Genomic DNA, 26,885 nt, shown 5'->3' with positions numbered 1-26,885 from the left:
GGGCCGCCCCCGTGCACGGCGCCGAGGCTGCGGCTGCGCTACCCGGGGCCGTGAGCTTCCCGCAGCAGTGCCGCGGGACGGGAGCTGCCCGGGGGGGCCGCGGGGAGACGGGGGCTGGGCCGGGGGGGCTCAGAAGGGACGCGGCGGGGCGAACCCCGGCTGCCCCCTCCCTCCGCGGGACCCCCCCGCGCTGCGCCCCGGTCCCCGGCCCCGCCGCTGCCTGGGGGGGGGCGGGCGGGGACCCCCCCGTGGCAGCTGCGAGCACCGGGGGGTTGGCCTGGGGACCCCGGGCGGTGGGAGCCGACACCGTGCTGCAGAACCGGGACCGGCCCGGGGGCTGGGGGGGGGTCCCGGGGCGCCCGGAGGAGCCCCGCGGGGGGACAGCGGCTGGGGGGCACCGGGGGTGCCCCCCCCGGGACGGGACAGGACGAAGGGAACCGAACCGGGCCGGGCCCTGACCCCCCCCCAGTGACCCCGGTGCCCCCCCGGTGCCCCCCGCCTGGGGGGCGGGGCTTCGGAGCGGCACCGAGCCCGGCCCCGCCCCCCTCCCCCGGTGCCCCCCCCCCCCCGGAACTGCCGGCGCTGCCCGCCCCCCCCCGCAGACGTCACAGCCGGTGTCCGGCAGCTTTTTTATTGCCCCCCCCCCCCCCGCCCCCGCTCAGCGCCGCTCCGCCGCCTGCCGCCGGGTCAGCTCCGCGTACAGCCCCCCCCGCCGCCACAGCTCCTCGTGCGTGCCGGCCTGCGGGGCTGCTGTCAGCGGGGGGGGGCACGGGCAGGCCCCGCCCACTGTGCAAAAGCCCCGCCCACTTTGCGACAAGCCCCGCCCCCAGCCCGTGCCCTCCAGTAACCTCTCCAAGCCCCGCCCACCGCTCCAGCAAGCCCCGCCCCTCCCCAAGAGGACCCCCCCTCCAGGCCCCGCCCCCTGCCCGGATAAGCCCCGCCCCTTGCCCCTCCCTGCAGGACCCCCACCAATCCCTGCCCTCAATTTGAGCCAAGCCCCGCCCCATTTGGACCAAGCCCCGCCCCCTGCCCCATCCCTAGAGAACCCCCTCCAAGCCCCGCCCCCATTCAGGGAACCCCCACCCAAGCCCCGCCCCCTTTTACCCAAACCCCGCCCCCTTCCCCACCCCCTTAGGGCCCTCCACCAATCCCTGCCCTGCTTTGTCCCAAGCCCCGCCCCTTTCCCACATAGCCCCGCCCCTTGCCCTCCCGATGACCCCTCCGCTCCCCTTGTCCCCAGATGACCCCGCCTGAAGCCCCTCCCACGTCTGGCCCCGCCCCTTGCCCCGCCCTTGACCCCGCCCCCTGCCCCGCCCACCTCGGCCACGCGGCCGCCCTGCAGGACGACGATGAGGTGTGCGGCGCGCACGGTGCTGAGCCGGTGGGCGATGACCAGCACCGTGCGGCCCCGCGCCGCCCGCTCCAGCGCCGCCTGCACCACGCGCTCCGCCTCGGCGTCCAGCGCGCTCGTGGCCTCGTCCAGCACCAGCACGGCCGGGTCCTTCAGCAGCGCCCGCGCGATGGCGATGCGCTGCCGCTGGCCCCCCGACAGCGCCGTGCCACGCTCGCCTGCCGGAGAGCCGGGGAGGTGCTGGGTGCCCCCGCTCCCCGCCGCCCGCCTCGCCGCCCACCCTGCCCCGCCGCTCACCCACGACGGTGCCGTAGCCCTCAGGGAAGCTGCGGATGAAGTCGTCGGCGTTGGCGAGGCGCGCGGCCGCGTACACCTCCTCGTCGGAGGCGCCCGGCTTCCCGAAGCGGATGTTCTCCATGATGGTGGTGCCAAAAAGCACGGGGTCCTGTGGGCACGGCTGGGTCCTGAGCGCCAGGACCGGCACCCACCGGACATGTGCCCGGTCCCCCCCGCGCCCCCCACCTGGCTGATGAAGCCGATGACCTGGCCCCGCAGCCAGGAGGGGTCCAGCGAGGAGATGTCGTGGCCGTCCAGCGTGATGCTGCCCTGCGTGGGCTCGTAGAAGCGCTCCAGCAGCGCCGCCACCGTCGACTTCCCTGTGTGGGGACACCGGGGGGGGCGGTGTCAGTCCCCAGCCCCGTCGGGGCGCACTGGGCAGCCACTCGCCCCCACCTCCAGACGATCGGGGTCCTGCACCCCAGGGGTGTCGGGAAGGGGCCGTGCCGGTACCTCCTCCAGAGGGTCCCACGATGGCCACGGTCTTGCCAGGGGGCAGGCTGAGGCTGAAGTCCCGCAGGACGGGGTGCCCGGGGCGCGTGGGGTAGCTGCGGGCAGAGGTGCGGGGGCTTGAGGGGGCTGTGGGCGGCCGGGGGCTCGGTGGGGAGGGGGCCGGGGCTGGGGGCTCACCTGAAGGAGACGTGGTTGAAGGCGATGTGGCCGAGCAGCGAGTGGCTGGGGATGGAGGCGCCCCCCCGCAGTGGCACCTTGGGCTCCAGTGTCATGAACTCCAGGACGCGGGCACCCGCGCTCAGACCACGCACAACCTGGGGGGGGTCAACACGGACACAGCCAGAGTGCCCCCATCCCCGTCCCCCCCCGCAGCTGGGTGACAGCGCAGGGACCCTGTGGGACCCCCCTACCTGCCCGAAGAGGATGGAGATGTTTGCCATGGACCTACGGGAGAGAGGCTGAGCTCATGGAAAGCCCCAAGACATGGCAGTGAGGCTGGGGGGGGGGGCGCGGGGGCCCTGCCCTCACCTTTGCACCGTCTGCGAGGCCACCAGGAAGGACATGAGGTCTCCGGGTGACAGCTCATTCCCCGCCATCAGCGAGCCGCCCACGAAGATGGTCCCCAGCACGATGCCTGCGGGCACGGGGCGCTTGTGGGTCCTGCCCCACTGTGGGTCCCGACCCCCCCCGTGGGTCCTGCCCCCCGTGGGGCCACTCACCATTGAGAGCCAGGTTGGAGAGCCCCTGGAAGGCGGCGATGCCCAGCCCCAGCCGCTGGCTCAGCTGGCTCGAGCGCTCCGCCTCGGCGCAGTACAGCCTGTGGGTGGGGGGGTGACGGCACCGCGGCCAGCCCGCGCCCCCCCGCCCCGTGCCACCACTGCCGGACCCCACCGCGTCCTCACCCCGCCTGCTGGTCCTCCATGGCGAAGGCGCGCACGGTGCGGACGTTCCCCAGCACCTCATCGGCCACCCCGGTGGCCTTGGCCACCTGCACCGAGAGGGACGAGGGGCATGGAGAGGGCAGCCGGTGGGACAGGGCAGCCCCGGGGGGTCGCGGGTGAGGGGCGCGGGGTTTACCTGCTCCTGTGCCCGGCGGGAGAGGCTGCGGAGGAAGGAGCCCACGAGGGCACCGGCGCCCACCAGTGTGGGCATGACGAGGAGGAGGAGGCCGGTGAGCTTGGGTGAGAGCAGGTAGAGCGAGACGATGCAGCCCGCTGCCTGGGTGCTGCTGCGCAGGCCCTGCGGAGAACGGGGTCAGGCACTGGGATGGGGGTCTGGGGGGCGTCCGGTGCCGCGGCCTCACCTGGGAGATGATGAGCTTGAAGGAGGACTTGAACTCCTGGACGTCGGCCGTCAGCCGGTTCACCAGCTGCCCCGTCCGGTTGGCGTCATAGAACGCCACGTCCTGCCTGCGGGACAGCAGCGGGGTGGGCCGGGGGGCTGCGACGGGACCCCCACACACCCCTCGTGCGTGTCCCCCCCCCCCCCGGGGTGCCCTACCGCAGCAGGGAGATGAAAAGAGCCTTGCGCATGCTGGCGGCCACCTGCTCCCCGACCCGCGACAGCAGCGCGATGTACCCGAAGGTCAGCAGCCCCTGCGGGAAACGAGCGGGGGGCTCGGGACGGGGCTCGGGGTGCAGCCCCCGTGTCCCCCCCCCAGCACGGTGCCCACCTGCAGGCAGTAGAGGCCGAGCAGGCGCAGGGCCGGTGGGCGCGCAGCTCGCAGGTACCCGGCCAGGCGGCTCTGAGCGCCGCGGGCCACCACGTTGACCAAGTGCCCCAGCAGCACCGGGATGCGCACGTTGAGCAGGGCTGCGCCCAGGGCCAGCTGCGGGATGGGGCGTCAGCGGGACTGGGACCAGGACCAGGATGGGGATGGGGACGGGATCACAGCCCCTGCCACCCGATTCTGCTCACCACCACGGCTGCCGAGAGGGCGAGGAGCTGCGGGCGCAGGAAGGCCCAGAAGACCGGCCAGTCGAACACGGGCTCCGGACGGGGCTGCGTGGGGTCAGTGGGGACACCGGGGACGACGGGGACAGCAGGGACGGTGGCTTCCTGGCAGCGCACAGCCGAGCCCAGGCAGCCCAGCGCAAGGCCAGCCGGGGCGGCCAGCAGCAGGCAGCGCGGGGCGAGCAGCGCGGGGCGGCGGGGGGGGGCGCTGAGCCCCGGCCGGGCCCCCCAGTACCTGCAACTGGGGAGCGCCGTGAGCGCCCCGCCCGGGCACGGCGGAGGACACGGGGGGGGGGGGGTGGAGGGGGCTGTGTCCCCCACAGCTCCCCCCCCCCCCGCGTCCCTTCCCCTCTCCAACCCCCCCCCGGCACTCCGAGGACCCCGGTTCCCCCCCTGCCCCCCCCACTACCTGCGCCCCGGGGCCGCGGACGGGCGCAGCGCAGCGCGCACCGAGCGCGCCCCGGTCCGTGCCCCGAGCGCCAGCAGCAGCAGCATGGGGGCACCGGCACGGCACGGCACGGAACGGCCCGGAACGGCCCGGTACGGCTCGGAACGGCTCGGAACGGCTCGGAACGGCTCGGAACGGCTTGGAACGGCTTGGAACGGCACGGCCCGAAACGGCCCGGAACGGCTCGGAACGGCTTGGAACAGCCCGGAACGGTTTGGAATGGCTCGGAACGGCCCGGCACGGCTCAGCACGGAAGGGGCGGGCTCCGGAGGGGCGGCCCCGGTAGCGGCGGGCGGAGCCCCAGCACCGCGGCCCGGGCCCCAGCGCTGCGGGGCCGAACCGGAGCCCCCCGGCCCGCGGCACCGCGCGGGGACCCCCCCTCAGCCACCCGCGACCGGCACCGACACCGGGACTCGCTCCGCGCCCCGCGTCCGGACCCCGACCCCGACCCCGACCCCCTCCCGGGCCCCGCTGAGCCCCCGGGGCGCCCCCCCCGTGCCGGTGCCGGTGCGGCCATGCCCGGCGGGGGGGCGCAGGCCCGGTCCCGGGGGGGGCGCGGGGCCGTGTGAGCGCACAGCGGGGAGGACGGCGGGGCCGCCAGGTGAGCACGGGGACGGGGACACGGGGACACCGCGACGCGGGCACCCGGGGACACGGGGACACGGGGACACCGGGACGGGGCTCGGGCGCTGCCCCCACCTCGGCCCCGCTGCCCGGGCCCGGTGCCCGAGCCCACCCCGCTCGGGGGTCCCCACGCGTGTCCCGGGGCCGTGGCCAAGGAGGGCGCGCGTGTCCCCGGGGGTCGCGGCGGCACCGGGGGGGGGGTCCATGGGGACAGCGAGTCCCGCAGGGGCGCGTCCCGGGGCTCCCGCGTGTCCCCTGGGAACACGCGTGGACAGGGGTGGCTCCGTGGGGGCCGTGGTCCCGCGCCCGGCCGTGCACCCCCAGCGCCCCCCCCCCGGTGTTTACGCTGCCCCCGGCTATTTTTGGCCCCCCGGCTATTTTTGGCCGGCAGGGGCGGGGGGGGGCGTGTGGGGACACCCGATGCCGGGGGGCAGCGCGGGGACAGCGCGTCCCGGCCCCCCCCCTCCGGGCCCCCCCCCCCCCCCCGGGCCCCCGGTGCTGAATCACGGCCCCGGCCCCGGCCCCGTGAGTCAGCCCCGGGCGGGGCGGGGCCGCGCGGCTTCACCTGCGGCCGGACCGGGCTCGGCCCCACGCGCGGCACCGGCGGCGGGGGAGCAGCAGCGGGAGCCGAGCGGGTACGGGGCGGGGGGGGGCACGGCACGGCCTGCCCCGAGGGGTGGGGGGGGTCCCAAGGGAACAGGGGTCTGGATTGCTGCGGGAGTCCGGGGGTCCCGTCCTGCCCCAAAGGGTCGGGGGTCCCATCCTGCCTGGGTGTTTATGGGGTCGCGTCCTTCCCTAAGGGGTCTGGGGTCCCGTCCTGTCTGGGAGGGTTAAGGGGGACCCCATCCTACCCCAAGGGGTCAGGGGGCCTGTCCTCTCCGTGGGGTTCTGGGGGTCCCAGCCTGCCTGGGGACCTATGGGGTCCCTATCCGTCCCTAAGAGGTCTGGGGTCCCATCTGATCTTGGAGGGTTATGGGGGGGCCCCATCCTGCCTCGGGGTTTATGGGTGTCCCATCCTCCCCTAAAGGGTCTGGGGGTGCCATCCTATTAGGGAGGGCTATGGGGGCTCCCATCCTGCCCCAGGTTCCAGGTTCCCATCCTTCTCCAAGGGGTCTGGGGGTCCCATCCTGCCTTAGGTTACGGGGTGTCCCATCCTACTTGTGGGGGTTACTGGGACCCCATCCTTCCCCAGGGGTTCTAGGGTCCTATCCTATGGGGGGGTTACAGGGGTCCCACCCTTCCCCGGGCACCAACTGACCGCAGGGCACGGTGCCGGTCCCTGGTCCCGGCCACCCCTGTGGGCTGTGGGGTGCTCGCTGCCACGGGGGGGGGCCGGGACCACCCCATGCTGGGTGCAGCTGAGCCCCCGCTGGCACCGCACGGAGCAGGTCCGGGTGCCGGCAGTGGTGCGGCCGGTGGGACGGGACCGACGGCCTGGCCCTGCCCGGGGCCGTGCCCGCGGCTGCGGTGCGGGGCCAGCTCAGGCCACCCGAATTCGGGGCACGCGGGCGGCGCTCCGTGGCCTCCCCGGCATTTCCTGCGCCCGGCCCCGGGGCAGACAGCTCAGCCTGGCGCGGCACGGCTCAGTGCGGCACGGCACGGCACCCCTGCGGGGCTGGGCTGGGTGGGGGCCCCATCCCCACCCCATAGCCGGGGGTCCCGTGCCAGGGGCTCTCCGGTGCCAGTGCACGCGTCCCGTCCTGCCCCATCCCACCCCTATCCCACCCCCATCCCGCCCCATGCAGGCGGCACAGCCGGAGGCAGCGATGGCAGCGCAGGCCGAGTACCACCGGCTGGAGGACTACGAGGAGGATTCCCCCCCCGGCGAGGAGGAGCTGCTGGTGCACGTCACCGAGGGGCTGCAAGGTGGGGGCACCCCCATCGGCACGGGGGGGTGGCCGGAGACGTGGCCCCGGCTGAGCCCCCCCCCGGTGTTTTTCTCTCCTGCCAGACTCCTGGCACCACATCAAGAACCTGGATAATTTCTTCACCAAGATATCCTTGCTGGGCCTCGTGCCCGCCTGAGGGGGGGTAGGGAGGTGCAGGGGGGGGGCAGCACTCAGGGCACATTCCTTAACGCGTGCCCAACATCTACCACTTCCACCAGAAGAACGGCTTCGCCTGCATGATGCTCTCCGACCTCTTTGAGCTGGTGTAAGTGCCACCACGGGGTAGGGGCTGGCATTGTGCCCCCCCACCCAATCCATCTGAGCCCCGTGCCCCCCCCCCCCAGGCAGTTCCTGTTCGTCGTCACCTTCAGCACCTTCCTGCTGTGCTGCGTGGAGTACGACGTCCTCTTCGCCAACCGCCCGCTCAACCACAGCCAGGTGCCAGCCCCGGAGCGCAGCAAGGTGACGCTGCCCGACGCCATCCTGCCCGCGCCGCAGTGCGCCCAGAGGTGAGCAGCGGGGGCACGGGGGGGCACGGCGACACGGTGAGCCCCCCCCCCCTGAGCCACGTGCGCCCATCCCACCCGCCCAGGATCCGCGCCAACGGCTGGGTCATCTTCCTGCTGGTGATGGCCGCGGTGTTCTGGCTGTACCGCCTGGTGAAGGTGCTGTGCAGCCTGCTGAGCTACTGGGAGATCCGCGCCTTCTACATCAAGGCCCTCAACATCCCCTCGGTGAGCGGGGCCGGGCGGGGAGCCGCCGGGACGGGCACCCCCCGGGGGCCGCCCGTGCCGCGGTGGTGCCGGCGTGCCCGCGGTGACCCGGCCTCTCCTGGGCGCAGGACGGGCTGTGCAACTACAGCTGGCAGGAGGTGCAGGCGCGGCTGATCTCGCTGCAGCGCGAGCAGCAGATGTGCGTGCACAAGAAGGAGCTGACGGAGCTGGACATCTACCACCGCATCCTGCGCTTCAAGAACTACACCGTGGCCATGGTCAACAAGTCGCTGCTGCCCGTCCGCTTCCGCCTGCCCCTGCTGGGCCACGTCGTCTTCCTGACGCAGGGCCTCAAGTACAACCTGGAGCTGCTCCTCTTCTGGGGCCCCGGCTCGCTCTTCCAGAACAAGTGGAACCTGCAGCCGCAGTACAAGCGGGCGGGCTCGCGGCTGGAGCTGGCGCAGCGCCTGGCGCGCACCATGGTGCTGCTGGGGCTGGCCAACCTGCTGCTGTGCCCCTTCGTGCTGGTGTGGCAGGTGCTCTACGCCTTCTTCAGCTACACCGAGGTCATCAAGAGGGAGCCGGGCAGCCTGGGCGCGCGGCGCTGGTCGCTCTACGGCCGCCACTACCTGCGCCACTTCAACGAGCTCAACCACGAGCTGCAGGCGCGCCTGAGCCGCGGCTACAAGCCGGCCACCAAGTACATGAACTCCTTCACCAGCCCGCTGCTCACCGTGCTGGCCAAGAACGTCGGCTTCTTCGCCGGCTCCATCCTGGCCGTGCTCATCGTCCTGACCGTCTACGACGAGGACGTGCTGACCGTGCAGCACATCCTCACCGCCATCACCCTGCTAGGGCTCGTGGTCACGCTGGCCAGGTGGGTGCGCCGTGCCGAGCCGTGCCGTGCCGTGCTGAGCCATGCCACCCGCGGGCACCAGGGCTGCCTGGCAGGGGTCTGACGCCCACCCCTGCCCCTCAGGTCCTTCATCCCTGACGAGCACATGGTGTGGTGCCCGGAGCAGCTGCTGCAGCGCGTCCTGGCGCACATCCACTACATGCCCGACCACTGGCAGGGCAACGCCAGCAAGTCGGAGACGCGCAACGAGATGGCGCAGCTCTTCCAGTACAAGGCGGTGAGCGCGGGCCGGCAGCCGCGGCAAGGGGGGGGGGCCCTTCCTGCCCCCTGACGCCCCCTCTGCCCACCCCCACAGGTCTTCATCCTGGAGGAGCTGCTGAGCCCCATCCTCACCCCCCTCATCCTCATCTTCGCCCTGCCCGCCCGCGCCCTGGACATCATCGACTTCTTCCGCAACTTCACGGTGGAGGTGGTGGGGGTGGGCGACATCTGCTCCTTCGCCCAGCTCGACATCCGCAACCACGGCAACCCCCAGGTGAGGGGGCCGGGGCCGGGGGGCCGGGGCCAAGCGCTACCCCCCAGCTCTCCCTGCTCACCCCGCTCCCCCGCAGTGGCTGTCGGCGGGGCAGACGGAGGCCTCGGTGTACCAGCAAGCCGAGAACGGGAAGACGGAGCTGTCGCTGATGCACTTCGCCATCACCAACCCGCGCTGGCAGCCGCCCCCCCAGAGCGAGCTCTTCCTCAGCCACCTGAAGGAGAAGGTGCAGCAGGACGCGGCCGCCGCGCCGCCCGCACAGCGCATCCTGGCCGAGGGGCCCCTGGGCACCTCGCTGCTCTCCGACGACTCGGCCACGGCGGTGAGTGGGGCGCGGGCACTCCGTGGGGACTGCGGCACACCGGGGACACCCATGCACCCCGTGCCCGGGGAGCCAGAGGGGTGGCACGGCGGGGATTTGGCATGGCACGGGTGGCTCTAACCGCGGTGTCTCCGCAGCCGGACGGCTTGCTGGCCAGCGTGCTGGCTCGCCCCATCCTCTCCGCCAGCGGGCTGGTGTCCCGGGACCGGCGCTTCATCCAGCCCTGCAGCACGGCCAGCGCCGCCGCCAGCGTCCTGGCGTCCCTCTCGTCCCCGCTGCCCGGGCGGGCGCGCGTCCCCTCCGCCGACAGCCCCGGCTGCCACAGCGACCGCCTGCTCCCGGAGGAGAGGTGCTGCCGCGTGTCCAGGGCTCGGAGCCCTGTGGGGGTGGGCGTGGGGCAGGGTGGGGGGTGTAGGGGGGTGCCCTCACCCCGTGCCAGCCCCGTACTTGTGCTCTGCCCGCAGCTTGCTGCTGAGTGAGTCGCGCCTGCTCAGCCTGAGCCGCTCCGCCGTGCTCGCCGAGGTGGCGTCGGCCGAGATGAGCCTGCACGCCATCTACATGCACGAGGTGAGGTCCCGGCCCCCCCCAGCGCCTCCCCTGTCCCCATCCCTGAGCCGCAGCCCCCCCACCCTGCGCCTGGCTGGGTGTCACCGCCCTGTGCCACGAGCCCCCCACCCTGCCAGCCCAGCCCAGCCGCCCCGCGCTGTGTGCCCCCCCGGGGGGGCAGCAAGCAGTGACTGCCTGTCCCCCCCCCAGCTCCACCAGCAGCAGCAGCAGGGCCCTGCGCCCCTGGCCGTGGGGCTGTGGGTGGCTGCAGGGGCTCCCAAGCAGCCCTCCGTGACCGCAGGTGAGTGCCATGTGCTGGCCCCAGTGCCTGTGGGGCCGAGCTGGGGGTGTCTGGGGGGCTCCCCCAGCCCCACACTTTGGGGGCCGTGGGGCACAGCGTGCCCTGACCCTGCTCTGCACCAGGCTCGGCCGCCCGCGCCTCGCAGGCTCAGCTCCGGGAGCTCCGGGAGATGCCGCTGGGAGGCTGGGCCGAGGAAGAGGAGGAGGAGGAGGAGGAGGAGGAAGAGGAGCAGACGACGGGCTAGCTGCCCGCTGCGCCGGTGGGTGCAGGGGGGAGGCTCAGGCCCCCCCTTGGGGCCAGGCCCTATGGGGTGCACGTGCCGCAGGGTGCCCCTGACGGCCCCCTTTCCCCGCAGGTTCCTGGGCGCACCAACAGCGCCCGGCCCCCCCCCAGCCCGGGGGAGCTGCTGGAGGGGGCGGCCGGGGCTGGGGGCCGTGGGGCTGCTCGACGCCGCCTGCTGCAGCCGGGGGCCCGACCGTGGGGACCCCCGCGTGGCTGCGCCTCCGTGCCGGTGCCTGGCCTGCGGCGTGGGGCCGGGGCGCTGCCGGGGGCAGCCGGCCCCACCAGGTGCTATATTTATATGGGGGGCACGGCGCACCCGGGGCTGCTGCCGTCCCCGCTGCCCACCCGTGCCGGGGCCCCCCCATTGCTGTGGCCAAGCCTGGGGTGACGCAGGACCCCCCTCGGCCCCGGGTGCCCCAGGGGCAAATAAAGGTTTACAGACTGGCTGTGCTGGAGAGCGCTGCGTCTGCTGCCCCCCCGGGGTGCGCCGTGCCCCCTGGGGGGTGCCCAAACCCCAACCCGCACCTGGTCCCCCCCACCACCACCACCCCCAGCCCCACCAGAGCCCCCCGGGACGCAGGAGGCCGTACGGGGTTATCAAAAACTAAACCTTTACCGGGGGGGCGGGCGCTGCCTGCAGCGGGGGGGCAGCAGTGTGGGGGGGCACGGGGGTGTCCCCGGCGCGCTCAGGGGGCCGGGCGGGGGTGCCGGCGCTCCTGCATGGAGAAGGACTGGCTGCGGATGCGGAACGCCACCTCCTGCGTGCGGAAGGTGAGGCCGAAGATGTCCTCGTGGTACCGGTTCTTGTCCTGCGGGGAGCGGGGCGGTGGGGACAGCGGCTCCGGGCACCCTCCCCATCCGTGTGCCCCCCCCCCCCCAGGTCCCTTACCCGCAGCTCGCTGATGAAGTCCCCCGCCTGCCCCAGCGTCATGCCGGCCCGCTGCACCAGGATGTGCTGCACGGTCTGCAGCACCTCGGTGGCCATCGTCACGTCCCCGCACACGTACATGTGCCCGGCGCACTGGCACAGCACCCGGTGCACCTCCTCCGCCAGCTGCGTCCGCAGCACGTCCTGCACGTAGGCCTGGGGGGCGCGGGGTGGCTGAGACCCCCGCATGGCCCCCGTCCCCATGTCCCTGTCCCCATCACGTCCCCATCCCCACCCCATCCCCATGTCCCTGTCCCCCCGTGTCCCCACACCAGCCCTGCCTCCCTCCCTCCGTGCGCCCCCAGCCCCGTCCCCATCCCCATCCCGTTCCCATCCCTGTCTCTCCCCGTCCCCCACCTCCACCCCTGCCCCATCCCCGCTCTCTGTCCCCGTCCCCGTCCCCGTCCCACCTTGGGGGTGTCGGGCTCACGGGAGAAGGCGGTGAGGACCTGGCTGAGGGCCCCCCTCTCCCGCGCCTCCTCCATCTCCTGCCGGTAGATGTGGTCCAGCGCGGACGAGCGGCACCCGAACACCAGCACCATGCTGCCCAGGGGGCCGCCTGCGGGGGGGCAGCGGCTGCAGCACCCCCCCGAGCCCCGCGTCCCCCGTCCTGCACCCCACTGCCACCACAGTCCCGCGCCCACCCCTCCCTGGCCCCGTGTGCCCATGTCCCCACAGCCCTGTGCCCAGTGTCCCATGTCCCCATGCACGGTGTCCCCATGTCCCTGCACAGGGTGTCCCCATGCACAGCGTCCCAGTGTCCCTGTGTCCCCATGCACGGTGTCCCACATCCCCATGAATGGCACCCCTGCAACCCAATGTCCCCACGCACGATGTCCCCATGTCCCAGTGCCCCGGTATCCCCACGCATGATGTCCCCATGTCCCTCCACCCAATGTCCCCTGTGGTGTCCCCATGCATAGTGTCCTAATGCCCTGGTGCCCCCATATCCCCACACGTGGTGTCCCCATGTGCCCCCACCCAATGTCCCCTTGCTCCCGAATTGTCCCCATGCACCATGTCCCCATGTCCTGATGCCCCCATATCCCCATGCACAGTGTCCCAGTGTCCCATGTCCCCATGCACGATGTCCCCACGTCCCCATGAATGGCATCCCTGCAGCCCAATGTCCCCATGTCCCAGTGCCCCGGTATCCCCACGCGTGGTGTCCCCATGTCCCTCCACCCAATGTCCCGTTGCCCCCTGTGGTGTCCCCATGCACGGTGTCCCAACGCATTGTGTCCCAATGCCCTGGTGCCCCCATATCCCCACACGTGGTGTCCCCATGTGCCCCCACCTGATGTCCCCTTGCTCCCAAAGTGTCCCCATGCACCATGTCCCCATGTCCCCATGTCCCAGTGTCCCCATATCCCCATGCACAGTGTCCCATGTCCCTCCACCCGATGTCCCCTTGCTCCCAAAGTGTCCCCATGCACCATGTCCCCATGTCCCAGTGTCCCCATATCACCATGCACAGTGTCCCTGTGTCCCCATGCGTGGTGGCCCATGTCCCCATGCACCATGTCCCCGTGTCCTGATGCCCCCATATCCCCATGCACAGTGTCCCATGTCCCCATGCACGATGTCCCCACGTCCCCATGAATGGCATCCCTGCAGCCCAATGTCCCCATGTCCCAGTGCCCCGGTATCCCCACGCGTGGTGTCCCCATGTCCCTCCACCCAATGTCCCATTGCCCCCTGTGGTGTCCCCATGCACGGTGTCCCAACGCATTGTGTCCCAATGCCCTGGTGCCCCCATATCCCCACACGTGGTGTCCCCATGTGCCCCCACCCGATGTCCCCTTGCTCCCAAAGTGTCCCCATGCACCATGTCCCCATGTCCCAATGTCCCCATATTGCCATGGACAGTGTCCCTGTGTCCCCGTGCGTGGTGTCCCATGTCCCCACGCACGATGTCCCCGTGTCCCAGTGCCCCCATGTCCCCATGGACAGTGTCCCCGTGTCCCCACACCTGGTGTTCCCATGTCCCGGTGCCCCCACGTCCCCACACGTGGTGTCCCCATGTGCCCCTACCCAATGTCCCCTTGCTCCCAAAGTGTCCCCATGCACCATGTCCCCATGTCCCAATGTCCTGATGCCCCCATATCCCCATGCACAGTGTCCCACATCCCCATGAATGGCACCCCTGCAACCCAATGTCCCCATGCACAATGTCCCCATGTCCCGGTGCCCCGGTGTCCCCCCGCCCGCACCTCCGTCGTGCAGCTGGTGCAGGCGGTGCTGCCAGAAGCTGCGGAAGGGCGCCACGCCGGTACCGGGTCCCACCAGGATGCAGGGGGCGTCCGCCGCGGGGGGCAGCCGGAACGAGGGGGCGCTGCGGGGGGCGGGGCCAGATGGAGGGGGCGGGGTCAGACGGGAGGGGGCGGGGTTAGCAGGGAGGGGGCGGGGCCAGCCCAGCGGGCGCGGGGCACGCTGGGAGATGTAGTCCCGAGGGGTTGTAGGGCGGGGGGGGCGCGGGGCATGCTGGGAGTTGTAGTCCGGGGAGGGGACGGGGGGGGGAAGGCGTTGGGGGGGGGGGCGAGGGGCGGCTGCGGGGCTGGGCTGAGGCGGGGGGCGTGGGGACAGCGGGCTTGGGCTGGGGGGGGCACGGAAAGGTGGATTTTGGGGGGGGGGGGGGGGGCACCGAGGAATGCTGGGAAATGTAGTTTGGGGAGGGGCGGAGCACCGAGGCATGGTGGGAGGTGGAGTTTTGGGAGCACCGGGACATACTGGGGAATGTAGATTGGGGGGGGGGCGGGGGGGGGGGGGGTCTGAGGGACCAAGGCATGCTGGGAAATGTAGTTTTGGGGGGCTGGGTCTCAAGGCATGCTGGGAAATGTAGTTTTGGGGGCTATAGGACCGAGGCATGCTGGGAATTGTAGTTCGGTGGGTTATGGCACCGAGGCATGCTGGGAGATGTAGTTTTTGGGGTTATCGCCCAGAGGCACGCAGGGAAACGCGTTTTGGGGCTGGGGGCGCGGTGCCGCGGTCCCTCACCCACGGATGAAGGCGGGCACCGTGTCCCCGGGCTGCAGCCGCGCCAGCCACGTGGAGCAGACGCCGTGGTGCAGCGGGCCCTGGCCGTCTGCGGGCGAGAGGCACGGCCCTGGCACGCGGACCCCGGCCCGGGCAGCCCCACGGTGGGGCTGGGGGCTGGGACCCGCAGTGCCGTGGGACACGGGGGCTGCACGGGGCCGTGGGGACGGCTGCTGGGACCCCTGGGCTGCGTGGGGGGGCTGGGCAGGGTGGGACCCCGGGGTACCTGGCGGTGCCCTGGGGGCGTGGAAATTCCTTGGGGGACCCCAAGATTGCCCAGGGGCTAGTGGCACTCCGGGGACCCCAAGGTACCCCAGGGATATGGGGGGTTCCCCAGGGACTGGTGGTGCCCTGGGGGATGGAAATTCCTTGGGGGACCCTGAGGTATCCAGAGAGTGGCGGTGCCTTGGGGACCTGGAGGTACCCCAGGGATTTGGGGGGTACCCCAGAGACTGGTGGTGCCCTGGGGGGGTGGAAATCCCTTGGGGGACCCTGAGGTGCCCTGGGGGCGCTGATGGTGCCCTGGGGACCTGGAGGTACCCCAGGGATTTTGGGGGTACCCCAGAGACTGGTGGTGCCCTGAGGGGGTGGAAATTCCTTGGGGGACCCCAAGGTGCCCCAGGGGAGCTGATGGTGACCTGGAGGTACCCAAGGGATTTGGAGGTTCCCTGGGGACTGGCGGTGCCACGCAGCAGCCGCAGGGCTGGGGGGCACCATCACTGAACCCCTGTCCCCCCCCACCCCGTCCCTGTCCCCGTCCCCGCTCACTCTCGCTGTGGTAGGTGACGACGGCCACGGTGAGGTGGATCTGCCCGGGGTAGGGGCCGGGCGCAGAGCTGATGGAGTAGTAGCGCGGCTGCAGCAGCGGCAGCTGGGTGAGCAGCAGGGGGGCCGGCAGCCCCACCGAGGGGAACTCCTGCAGCACCTCCAGCAGCGTGGGGCAGCGGAACCACTTCCAGTCCTCGTACAGCCGGGCGTCCTGCAGCACCCACCGCTGGGACACGCGCAGGGACCCCGCCAGCAGGGTGCCCGTGTCCCTGCAGCCCGGCACCACAGCAGCCCAGTATCTGGTATCCCAGTGTCCCGGGGTCCCGGTATCCTGGGATCCCACTATCCAGCATCCCAGTATCTCAGCTTCCCAGTATCTCAGCATCCCAACGTCCTAGGATCCCCGTGTTCACTGCCCCAGTATTCAGCACCCCAGTATTCAGCATCCCAGTATCTCCGCATCCCAGTATCTCAGCTTCCCTGTATCTCAGCATCCCAATATCCCAGGATCCCAGTATCTCAGCATCCCAGTATCTCAGCATCCCAGTATCCAGCACACCAGTATCCTGGGATTTCAGTATCCAACATCCCACTATTTCAGCATCCCAATATCCCCATATCCAGCATCCCAGTATCCCCATATCCCAGCATCCCAGCATCTCAGCATCCCAGTATCTCAGCATCCCAGTATCCCAGTATCCTCATATCCAGCATCCCAGTATCCGAGTATCCCCATATCCCAGTATCCCCATATCCAGCATCCCAGTATCCCCGTTTCCCAGCATCCCAGCACCCCCATATCCAGCATCCCAGTATCCCAGTATCCCCATATCCAGCATCCCAGTATCCCAGTATCCCCATATCCCAGCATCCCAGCAACCCCATATCCAGCATCCCAGTATCCCAATATCCCCATATCCAGCATCCCAGTATCCCAGTATCCCCATATCCCAGCATCCCAGCAACCCCATATCCAGCATCCCAGTATCCCAATATCCCCATATCCAGCATCCCAGTATCCCAGTATCCCCATATCCCAGTATCCCAGCATCCCAATATCCAGCATCCCAGTATCCCAGTATCCCCATATCCCAGCATCCCAATATCCAGCATCCCAGCATCCCAATATCCAGTATCCCAGTATCCCCATATCCCAGCACCCAGCCCATCAGGGTCCCAGCAGCCCATCACCCACCACTGCCCCCACCCCCAGCACCAGCCCCGTCCCCCCCCAACCCCCCCAGTCCCAACCTGGCTGAGCTGCTGCAGGCGCTCGCAGTCGGCCGGCTCCTGTGCCAGCGTGGCCAGGAGCTGCAGGAACTGGGGGCTCGGGGGGGCCGTGATGTCCAGGAAGAAGGTGAGCGCCTGCTGCAGGGTGCAGGGGGGCAGGCGGCTCTGCGGCACCCAGCTCGACTTGTGGCCAGGGAACCTGCCTGCGGGACAGCGGGGGGTGGGCGCGTGGATGGGGACGGGGGGACAGGGGCAGGAACGGGGATGGGGAAGGGAGGGGAGAGGAAGGGGATGTAGAAGGGGGAGAGGAAAAGAGGGGATGGGGAAGGGGATGAGGATGGGGAATGGGATGTGGATAGGGGATGAGGAAGATAATGGGGATGGGATGGGGATGGGATGGGGTTGGGGATTGGATGGGATGGGATGGGGATGGGGATGGGATGGGGATGGGATGGGGATGGGGATTGGATGGGATGGGGATGGGATGGGGATGGGGATGGGGATGGGATGGGGATGGGATGGGGATGGGGATGGGGATGGGATGGGGATGGGGATGGGATGGGGATGGGGATGGGGATGGGGATGGGGATGGGATGGGATGGGGATGGGGATGGGATGGGGATGGGGATGGGATGGGGATGGGGATGGGGATGGGGATGGGGATGGGATGGGATGGGGATGGGATGGGATGGGATGGGGATGGGGATGGGGATGGGGATGGGGATGGGGATGGGGATGGGATGGGGATGGGATGGGGATGGGGATGGGGATGGGGATGGGGATGGATGGGATGGGATGGGATGGGATGGGGATGGGGATGGGGATGAGGAAGGGGATAGGGAAGGGTATGGGGATAGGAATGGAGATGGGATGGGGATGGGGAAGGGGTGGGGAAGGAAGGGGTGGGGAAGGACGGGTGCTCTCCCCCAGGGAGAGGCATGGCACAGTTGGACATCAGGCGCCACCCCATTCCCAGTCAGCCCTGGTGGGGGTCCCGCTGCGGGTGCAGCCCCCACGCGGGGTCTCTGGGCACCGTCCCCGGGGTCCTACCGCTGCTGTCCTTCTCCAGGACCTCCACCAGGACGGGCTCGTCGGCGGGCAGCGGGTCCTCCACGCGCTCCAGCAGCTCCTGCACCAGCTCGGGGCGGTTGGCGGGGAAGACGCCGAGGTGGTCCCCGGGCAGGTACTGCAGCTCGGGCTGCCCCGCGGCATCCAGGCGCACCAGCATGGTGGCACGGCTGTGGGGGGGGACGGGACAGGGCACGGCATGGGCAGGGGGTCCCTATTGGGGCTGGGGGGGCGCGCGGGGGCGCGGGGCTCACCTGGACGCTTCGCTCTGCAGGTTCTCCACCGACAGCACCGTGCACGGGAACACCTTGCGCTTGTGCACGTGGGCCAGACCTGTGGGGAGGGGGTGTCAGCGGGGATGGGGGCTCCGGGGGGGGTGGATGGGGGTCGGAGGAGTTGGGGGGGGAGATGGGGAGGGGTGCCAGGACGTGGATTGATGGCAGGGGTGGGGGCTGCAGCAGCGCCTGGGGGGCTGGCTGGGGGTCATTGGGGTTGGGGGCTTGAGGGGGGCTGCAGGGGCTGGGGGTTGGGGTGCTGCTTGTGGTGGGGGTCCAACATTGGCCATGGGGAGTCCGGCTGGGGGCCCTGGGACTGGGGGGGGGGCTTGGCCATGCTGGGGGTCCCAGATCTGGGGGAGGGTCCCGCAGGGGGGCTGGTGGGGGTGGGCGCACGGTACCGGTGAGGATGTCGGTGGCCTCAGGCTGCACGGCCAGCCGGTGCTTCTGGCGCTTCCAACCCTGCTGGGGGGCGAAGATCTCCTCGGCCGCCGCCTCCGCCCCGTCCCCCACGCAGAAGGTCTCGCAGGCGGCCTGGGGAGGGGCGGCAGCAGGGCCAGAGGTGGGTGCCAGGCCCGGCCCCGGGGGTCCCTGCCCCACCGCCCCCCCCCCCCCCCACTCCCCGCTGACCTGGAAGACGAGCTTGGCCCACGTGCGGAAGGACTCCTCCTGCGCGCACAGCTCGTCCCCCTCGCCCATGGGCAGGATGCGCTCCCCGCCCAGCTCCTCCAGCCGCGTGTCCACCGCGTGCGCGAAGGCGCAGAAGTGGGGGTACGCCCGGGAGCCCAGCCCGAAGACGGAGAACCTGGAGGTATGGGGGGGGCAATGAGCGGGGTGCCCCCAGCCCCACTCTGCCATGGGAACCTGGGGGGTGCCCATGGGTACTTCCCTACTCCAGAGGGGGCAGAGGTCATCACCCCATCCCCATCCCATCCCCATCCCACCCAATCCATACTCTATCCCCATCCCATCCCTGTCCCACCCAATCCCCATCCCCATCCCCATCCCATCCAATCCCCCTCCCCTCCCCATCCCCATCCCATCCCCATCCCCATCCCCATCCCCTCCCCATCCCCATCCCCATCCCCATCCCCATCCCCTCCCCATCCCCATCCCCTCCCCATCCCATCCCCATCCCATCCCATCCCCATCCCATCCCATTCCCATCCCCATCCCATCCCCATCCCATCCCCATCCCATCCCATCCCCATCCCCATCCCCATCCCCATCCCCACCAATCCCCATCCCCATCCCCATCCCCATCCCCATCCCATCCCCATCCCATCCCATCCCCATCCCCATCCCCATCCCCATCCCCATCCCCATCCCCATCCCCATCCCATCCCCATCCCCATCCCCATCCCCATCCCCATCCCATCCCCATCCCCTTCCCCATCCCCATCCCCATCCCCATCCCCATCCCCCATCCCCATCCCCATCCCATCCCATCCCATCCCCATCCCCATCCCTCCCATCCCATCCCATCCCATCCCATCCCATCCCATCCCATCCCATCCCATTCCATTCCATTCCATTCCATTCCATCCCATCCCATCCCATCCCATCCCATTCCATTCCATTCCATTCCATTCCATTCCATTCCATTCCATTCCATTCCATTCCATTCCATTCCATTCCATTCCATTCCATTCCATTCCATCCCATCCCATCCCATCCCATCCCATCCCATCCCATCCCATTCCATTCCATTCCATTCCATCCCATCCCATCCCATCCCATCCCATCCCATCCCATCCCATCCCATCCAATCCCATCCCATTCCATTCCATTCCATCCCATCCCATTCCATTCCATTCCATTCCATCCCATCCCATCCCATCCCATCCCATTCCATTCCATTCCATTCCATTCCATTCCATTCCATTCCATTCCATTCCATTCCATTCCATTCCATTCCGTTCTATTCAAGGCCCCCAGTGTTCTGGGGCACTGTCGGGTGTCTGTTCAGCGTCGTTCCTTCCTCTTCCAGGAGGCCACTAGTGGTCCGACTGTCAACGCTTGTCAACGTAGCTCTTGAGCTTGGTGGCTGTGCTGAGCAGGGCGGGGGTCTCCCAGTGCCGGAAATTAGCAAGGGTATCTGTCCTCATAGCAGGGGGGACAGGGACCTGAGACCTGCTGATGCCACTCCTGGGCGGCCAGCTGCGAGGCGCTGGTGTAGGGGCGAGGATTTCTATCAGCGCCTTGGAGAAGCTCGGTGGGGAGGCACAGGTCACGGCCCACCCCCATCCCATCCCATCCCATCCCCGCCCCCATCCTCTCCCAGCCCCTCACCTCCGCACCCCGGCGGTTCTCGGCCGAAGGTGCTGGTCACCACCAGCACCAGGGTCTCGGTGCCAGGGACACGATGTCGTACTCGTCCATGCACAGCACCTGCGGTGGCGGGCAGGATGGTTCCGATGGCCGGGTGCAGCCCCTCCCCCAAGTCCTGCTTGCTGATCTTGGGGTCGAGCGCGCCGCAGTAGTCCTGGGAGGTCGAGGCGGAGGCCGCGACTTGCCGGTCTCGGTGCGCACAGGATGGTGGCCTCGACGGCGCCGTGTGCATCACCGTGCCCATCAGCTTGGCCAGACCGACCGCGCTGTGGGCCGAGGGGGCCCAGCGCCGTCCCTGCCCCGGCCCCCGCGCCTCTCTGGGCTGCCACTGTCTCCCTGCTACTCCTTGAAAGGCTTTTTGGTGACGGTGAGGCCTGGGGAGACGTAGACTCTTCAGGCGCCGGGCTGCGGGCGAGGAAGGGTCAGGAGCTGGGGAAGGACCGCTGGGTGGGGAGGGATGGGGTGGGAGGGAAAGGGGAAAGGGGAAAGGGAAGGGAAGGGGAAGGGGAAGGGGGAAGGGGAGGAAGGGGAAGGGAAGGGGAAGGGGAAGGGGAAGGGGAAGGGGAAGGGGAAGGGGAAGGGGAAGGGGAAGGGGAAGGGAAGGGGAAGGGGAAGGGGAAGGGGAAGGGGAAGGGGAAGGGGAAGGGTCTGGGCGCACCTGGTAGCGGAAGGTGGGGCAGAGCTGGTAGTTGACCATCTCCTGGTGGAAGACGGGGGTGAGGCTGCCCGAGATGGGGGGCACGATCCAGACCCAGTCGGCCGGGCACCCCCCCCGCGTCCGCAGCTCGTTCTCCATGTGCTTCACGAAGGACTCGGTGGCCGCGTGGTGGTCCACGATGGTCACTTTGGCGACCTGCGGGGACAGGGGGCAGGCAGTGGCCAATCCCCCTGGCACGTGCCATGCCCCGGGGGTGTCCCCCCGGCTGTGCCCCCAGGACCACCCCCCCGTGGCCGCGGTGCCCCCGGCCGTGCCAGCCCACCTGGTAGCTGTGCAGCACGGCGATGTTCACCTCCACGGCGGCTTTGTCCTTCCAGAGGGACGAGGTCTTGCGCGTGTCCAGCCCCATGCGCAGGGCCACCTCCTGTCGGGGGGGACGCAGGCTCGTTGGGACCCCCCCGGCCCCCAGCTCCCCCCCCACCCCGTGGCGCCGCGGCGCTCACCTGCAGCAGGTTGTAGCGGTGGCTGTCGCACAGGTTCCTGGTGCCGATCTCGCTGCTCATGTACCAGCCGTTGAAGGGGGCCGCCGGGAACTCCAGCCCCCCGATCTCCAGCAGCATGTTGGAGACGGCGGGCAGCGCGTACCAGCGCAGCCCCAGCTCCCCGAACCACTCCAGCCTGCGTGGGGAGGGGGATACAGCCCAGGGCCCCATCGCAGACCCCCCACCTCCACCCCCTCCTCCCATCCCCACTCCTGCCCCCTGCTCCAGAGCTGCACTGGGACGAGCACGAGGAGCCCCCACCCCGTCCCCAAACCCGTGGCCGTGCCCACGCGCTGGGGCAGCCCCCGATCCATGGGCAGGGACACGGGGGGGCCCGGACCCACTCACGTGGGATGTGTGAGGGGCACCTCGAGGACCAGCTCCGGTGGCAGGGGGAAGAGCTCGGGGGCCTCGTCGGGACCCTGCAGCAGCAGGGGCAGCACGTCGAAGCGGCCGTTCCCCGGGCTCCAGCCGTAGTGCACGCAGAGCTGGGGGCGCAGGAGGTATTAGAGGGGGGGTCTGCGGTGCCCTCACCCGGTGCCGGGGCAGCAGGGTGGCCCTGGGCTCCCACCTCGGTGATGTCCACGTTGGCCGGGTCGCCCAGCACGGAGCCGTCGGGCTGCCGGTACCCGGCGTAGCGGATCAGCTGCGAGTTCCAGATGCGGAAATCGCCCCGGCCCGGCACCCGCTGGGGGAAGATGGTGATGGCCGACCTGCAGAGAGGGGGAGGGCACCAAACAGCCCCCCAGGTCCTCATTGCTGTCCCCATCCCATCCCCATCCCCATCCCCATCCCATCCATCCCATCCCATCCCCATCCCCATCCCCATCCCATCCCCATCCCCATCCCATCCCCATCCCATCCCCATCCCATCCCATCCCATCCCATCCCCATCCCCATCCCCATCCCATCCCCATCCCCATCCCATCCCCATCCCATCCCCATCCCCATCCCATCCCCATCCCATCCCCATCCCCATCCCCATCCCATCCCCATCCCATCCCCATCCCCATCCCCATCCCATCCCCATCCCCATCCCATCCCATCCCATTCCCATCCCATCCCCATCCCCATCCCATCCCCATCCCCATCCCCATCCCATCCCCATCCCCATCCCCATCCCATCCCATCCCATCCCATCCCATCCCATCCCATCCCATCCCATCCCATCCCATCCCCATCCCCATCCCATCCCCATCCCCATCCCATCCCATCCCATCCCCATCCCCATCCCCATCCCATCCCATCCCCATCCCCATCCCCATCCCCATCCCCATCCCCATCCCCATCCCCATCCCCATCCCATCCCCACCCCACCCCACCCCCCGTTGGTGCTCTCTCTCACCGTATGTTGCCGCGGTTGGTTGCGTACTGGATGTGGGTGCAGAGGAACCCAAACATCTCCCCCACACTGGCGCAGTCCCGGGCATCAAATACCTGTGGGGCAGGGGGTGCCACTGCCTCCTCCATCCCCAGCCCCACAGCGTGCCTGACCCCGGGGCACCCCTCCAGCCCTGTGGGGCTGCGCCCACCCTCACCTGCAGCTTGTTCCACTGGATGCGGCCGACGCAGCGGGCGGCGTTGCGCCAGGCCTGCTTGGCCCCAAAATCAGCTCGGGCTCCAGCAGCTGGTAGGTGCCCGTGGCCTCGATGGCTGCTTCCACATCCCGCAGCCGCTGCGCGTGCGCCGGGGAGTTGTCCCTGCAGGCACCCACCCAGCTCAACCCAGTAACAGCTCGGGGGCAGCCTGGAGATGGGGGGGAGACCCTGGGGGCTTGGGATGCTCAGGGTGCAGCGAGGGGGGCACAGGCAGGGAGGGGGAGGCGGCGTCCTTGGAGCTCCCAGCTCAAAGTGGGAGCTTTGGGGAGGGGAAGGGGTGTTTTGGTGCCCCAGGCAGGGGTGAGGATTTGCGTGCTGTGGGGTTGGGCTGGGCTGTGGGGTGGGGATGGGGCTGTGGGGTGCCCTGGGGCAGGGATGGGGCTGTGGGGTGCCCTGGGACGGAGATGGGTTGGGGCTGTGGGGTACCCTGGGGCAGGGATGGGGCTGTGGGGTGCTGTGGGGTGGGGATGGGGATGGGGCTGTGGGGTACCCTGGAGCAGGGATGGGGCTGTGGGGTGCTGTGGGGTGGGGATGGGGACGGGGCTGTGGGGTGCTGTGGGGCAGACCCCCGGCCGCACTCACCGCCGGATGGACGCGTAGTACTGGTTGATGAAGTCCCGGGCCAGGGCCAGCAGCTCGGGGCCACTGCGGGCACCCTCGGTGCCGGGGGCCGGCAGCTGCTTGGGCAGCACCAGGGAGCCCAGGCAGCGCCGCCCCGAGCACGGCAGCTCCTGGGGGGGTGGCAGAGGCTGGGATCCGCGGGGGCACCGGCCTGGTCCCACACCCCCCAGCCCCCCCAAGCCCCCACCCCGGCCCCCACCTGCTCGGCCTGGGCGCAGAGCGTGTCGTAGGCGATGCTCCCGGTCTCCCAGTTCTTCAGCCGGGCGAAGCGCGTGGGCTCCGTGGGGCGCACGGGCACCGGGCTGGGGGGAGGCAGCCCTGAGCCTGGGGACCCCTCCCTGAGCCTGGGGACCCCTCCCCACGCTCAGCCCTGTGGCTCCGACGCTTGGGGACGCTCCTGGCCCCCCAGGGGATGGGGATGGTGGGAGAGGGGGTGGCAGGGGGGCGCTGAGGGCAATGGGGCGCGGTGCTGGGGTGAGGGGGGGCATCTCCCACGCCCCTCTGCCCTCGGTGTCCCCGGGCCCCCGTGGGGTGTGGGACAGGCGTGGGGTGAGGGCCCGGTGCTGGCTTGGGGCGTTCCTCGGCCTCGTGCGTGCGTGCGAGTGTGAACAATAGGCGTGAGTCAGAGCCGGGCCCCGCCACCCGAAGGGGTTAACGCCATCCTGTCCCCACGGGGGCTGCGGTGTCCCCCCCTGTCCCGACACGGCTCACGTCCCATCCCCGTTCACCCCCCCCGTGTCCCATCCCCACGTCCCATCCTCCCCAGCTCGCCCGCTGGGCTCCCACACGTCCCACGGGTGCCGCGGGGCAGGGGGGTGGCAGCGGGACGCCCCGGGCACACCATGGGGCGGGGGGGGCACAGCCGCCATGCAGGGGGCAGCGAGGGCAGGGGGCTCACGGGGGGGTTCCCGTGGCTGTGCCCCCCGTCCCGCCACCACCCCACCGCGTCCACGTCTCCCGTGGGGCGAGGGCACCCCCAGGGCCATCCCCATGAGAACCGTCCCGGACAGCGGACGGAGACGGGGGGCCCGCCGAGTCCCCCCCCCCCCACACCCCCCCCCGTACCCACCTGCCCTTATCGGGGCCGGGCCCCTCGTCGGGTGCGGGGCTGAGCTGCCGCGAGCAGAGGCCGAGGCCGCAGGAGCGGGCAGCGCCGGGCAGCACGGCCGGCAGGTTCCCCATCGCGCCGCCACTGAGCCGCCGGGCAGGAGCGGCCGCTTCCTCCGGCGATAAGGCGCGGGGGGAGCCGTGCCCCCCGCCCGCACGTCAGGGGGCGGCCGCCACGCGGGACGGCGGCGGGGGCGTGGGCGCGGGGCCGTGGGACCCCGCGCGTGGGGCGCGCGGTGGACGGCGCCCGCCCGAGCCCGGACGCACGGGGAGGGGGGGCGCGGACACGGCCCCCCCCCCGCTGCTGCTGCCGCGGACCCCACGCGGGACCCACGCGGGACACGGAGGGGGCGGCGTCGGGGCAAGGGTCGCGGTTGGGAGACCCCCTGGGGGCTGCGGTGCTGCTGTGGGGGGGTGGTCGCGGTGCCCCCCGTGGGTGCCCACGGCCCCGCGCCCCCCTGGCCCCCCCGGCGGACATCCGGAGGTGCGCCCCGGCCCCCCCCCGGCCGGGCCCCCACCCAGTTCCTGCCATTGAGGCTGCCCGGCCGCTGCCGGCCCCCCCCTCGCAGGGCACCCTACGGGGCCCCGCCACGGTTTAGGGGGCGCAGGCCGGGGGGGACACACTGAGGGGGGGGGGAAATGTGGGGGTCCCGTCGGGTACCCGCGGGGATGCTCCGAGCGGGGCGAGGGGACCCCGGGGGGCAGGGGGTGGGGGGGCGGGTGGTCCCGGGGGGTCCCGGGAGTGGGGCTCAAACCCCACGGGATTGGGGGGGCGCGGCGGGGACAGAGCGGGGTGCCCCGGGGGGGGCCCGGCCTGGTCGGTCCGGCCAAGGGTTCCGCAACAGTGCCGGGACTCGGGGGGGGTGGGGGCGGCAGGGAACGGGAAGCCGCGCCCCGAGAGTTTCCTTCCTGCTCCTCGGAGGAAAGCAACGCCTGGGGAGGGCGCGGGGGGGGCAGGGAGGGAATTCGGGCAGGGGGTTGGGGGGGGGGCAGGACCCGGCAGCCCCCTCGTGGGACACGTCCTGGGGACCCCCCCGGGGGTGCCGCCGCGGGGGGCAGCGCCGGGTGCGCCCCCCAGCCCCGCGGGCAGCGCTGGGCAGCCGGCCCCAAGGGGGGGGGGGCGTGGGACCCCCCCCCCAGCCCCATGCCGGGGGCGCCCACCCGGCCCCGCCGCACGGGGGTCGCCGCCCCCCGCCCCCCTCCTGCCCCCCCCGCCCCTACCCCGACCCCCTCGCCCCCCCCGGGGGCGGGACAGGGCTGTCCGTCACCGCCGGACGCTCACCCCATTGGCTGCCCCCCCCCGAGGGGGCGGTGACCGGACGGCCCCGGTGCCGGTGGGGGGGCCGGGAGGGGACCGGGGGCGGCCTCGGGGGCAGGCGGGGCGGGGGCTCGGGGCTTGTCCTGCCCGCAGCCCCCCGCCCACGGCCCGGCCCCTCCCGCGTGGGGCAGCCGCGGGGTCCCTCGCAGCCTCCTGGGGACCCGGGGCAGTGCGGGAGGGGCTCGGCTCGGCTCGGATCCGCCAGTCCCGGCCCGTCCCGGCCCGGCCCGGTTCGGCCCGGCTCGGCCCGCTGGGAGCCCGCTGGCACCGCGCGGGTCGGGGCAGGGCCGGGGCCGGGGCAGGGCCGGGGCCGCCGCCGCTTTCAGCACCTCGGACAGGGGCGGGCGGAGCGGCCCCGACGGGACCGGGACCGGGAACGGGAACGGGAACGGGTCTGGGACTGGGACCGGCACCGGCACCAGCACCGGCACCAGCACCGGGACTGGGACTGGGACTGGGACTGGGACCGGCACCGGGACTGAGACTGGGACTGGCACCGGCACCGGGACCAGTAACGGAACTGGGACTGGGACCAGCAAAGGCACTGGGACTGGGACCGGCACCGGGACTGGGACAGGGACTGGGACCGGGACCAGGACCGGCAATGGGACGGAGACCAGTAATAGGACTGGGACTGGGACTGGGACTGGGACTGGGACTGGGACTGGGACTGGGACTGGGACCGGCACCAGCACCGGGACTGGGACCAGTAATGGAACTGGGACTGGGACCAGCAAAGGCACTGGGACTGGGACCGGCACCGGGACAGGGACTGGGACAGGGACCAGGACCGGCA

At 71.2% G+C, this 26,885-nt stretch overlaps 3 protein-coding genes across 5 annotated transcripts; 1 reads left to right on the top strand and 2 right to left on the bottom strand.

The window, feature by feature from the left end:
* Nucleotides 1-641: 641 nt before the first annotated feature.
* ABCB8 (ATP binding cassette subfamily B member 8) lies at nt 642-4,798 on the bottom strand. 2 transcript variants are annotated; one of them, XM_038173660.2, is made up of 16 exons: nt 4,503-4,798; nt 4,058-4,328; nt 3,813-3,968; nt 3,641-3,735; nt 3,444-3,549; nt 3,218-3,379; nt 3,043-3,128; nt 2,860-2,957; nt 2,669-2,774; nt 2,551-2,584; nt 2,318-2,454; nt 2,141-2,235; nt 1,874-2,007; nt 1,649-1,796; nt 1,319-1,569; nt 642-739 (listed from the first exon to the last, which is right to left on the bottom strand). In XM_038173660.2, exons 1-16 carry the CDS (start codon nt 4,586-4,588, stop codon nt 659-661), a joined length of 2,046 nt encoding a protein of 681 aa, XP_038029588.2. In that variant the 5' UTR covers nt 4,589-4,798; the 3' UTR covers nt 642-658. The 2 variants fall into 2 exon arrangements, with proteins under 2 accessions (XP_038029588.2, XP_071890172.1); XM_072034071.1 differs by having other exon boundaries at nt 4,058-4,334; nt 4,503-4,797.
* Nucleotides 4,799-4,805: 7 nt separating this feature from the next.
* ATG9B (autophagy related 9B) lies at nt 4,806-11,055 on the top strand. 2 transcript variants are annotated; one of them, XM_072034066.1, is made up of 15 exons: nt 4,806-5,142; nt 6,911-7,031; nt 7,117-7,162; nt 7,257-7,319; nt 7,399-7,563; nt 7,647-7,788; nt 7,896-8,644; nt 8,747-8,900; nt 8,979-9,158; nt 9,235-9,480; nt 9,618-9,829; nt 9,945-10,047; nt 10,237-10,327; nt 10,450-10,586; nt 10,683-11,055. In XM_072034066.1, exons 2-14 carry the CDS (start codon nt 6,932-6,934, stop codon nt 10,569-10,571), a joined length of 2,373 nt encoding a protein of 790 aa, XP_071890167.1. In that variant the 5' UTR covers nt 4,806-5,142; nt 6,911-6,931; the 3' UTR covers nt 10,572-10,586; nt 10,683-11,055. The 2 variants fall into 2 exon arrangements, with proteins under 2 accessions (XP_071890167.1, XP_071890166.1); XM_072034065.1 differs by lacking the exon at nt 4,806-5,142 and adding an exon at nt 5,657-5,800.
* A 148-nt stretch (nt 11,056-11,203) lies between these two features.
* Nucleotides 11,204-24,992, bottom strand: NOS3 (nitric oxide synthase 3). The gene is given in 27 exon segments (XM_072033978.1): nt 11,204-11,418; nt 11,499-11,693; nt 11,948-12,096; nt 13,751-13,872; nt 14,535-14,622; nt 15,342-15,552; nt 16,593-16,774; nt 17,622-17,809; nt 17,894-17,972; nt 18,316-18,448; nt 18,545-18,721; nt 19,841-19,953; nt 20,061-20,125; nt 20,200-20,266; nt 20,269-20,399; nt 20,589-20,650; nt 20,904-21,098; nt 21,226-21,327; nt 21,407-21,581; nt 21,794-21,933; nt 22,017-22,158; nt 22,791-22,882; nt 22,984-23,051; nt 23,054-23,145; nt 23,626-23,774; nt 23,864-23,966; nt 24,734-24,992. Coding segments are annotated over 27 exon segments (3,456 nt in total). The 5' UTR covers nt 24,847-24,992; the 3' UTR covers nt 11,204-11,295.
* Between the last annotated feature and the right edge of the window lie 1,893 nt (nt 24,993-26,885).

Source organism: Anas platyrhynchos, chromosome 2 (assembly GCF_047663525.1).
Source record: "Anas platyrhynchos isolate ZD024472 breed Pekin duck chromosome 2, IASCAAS_PekinDuck_T2T, whole genome shotgun sequence".
NCBI lineage: Eukaryota > Metazoa > Chordata > Aves > Anseriformes > Anatidae > Anas > Anas platyrhynchos.
The sequence above is the reverse complement of the archived record's forward strand: the minus strand, read 5'-3'. Positions and strand labels throughout refer to the sequence as shown.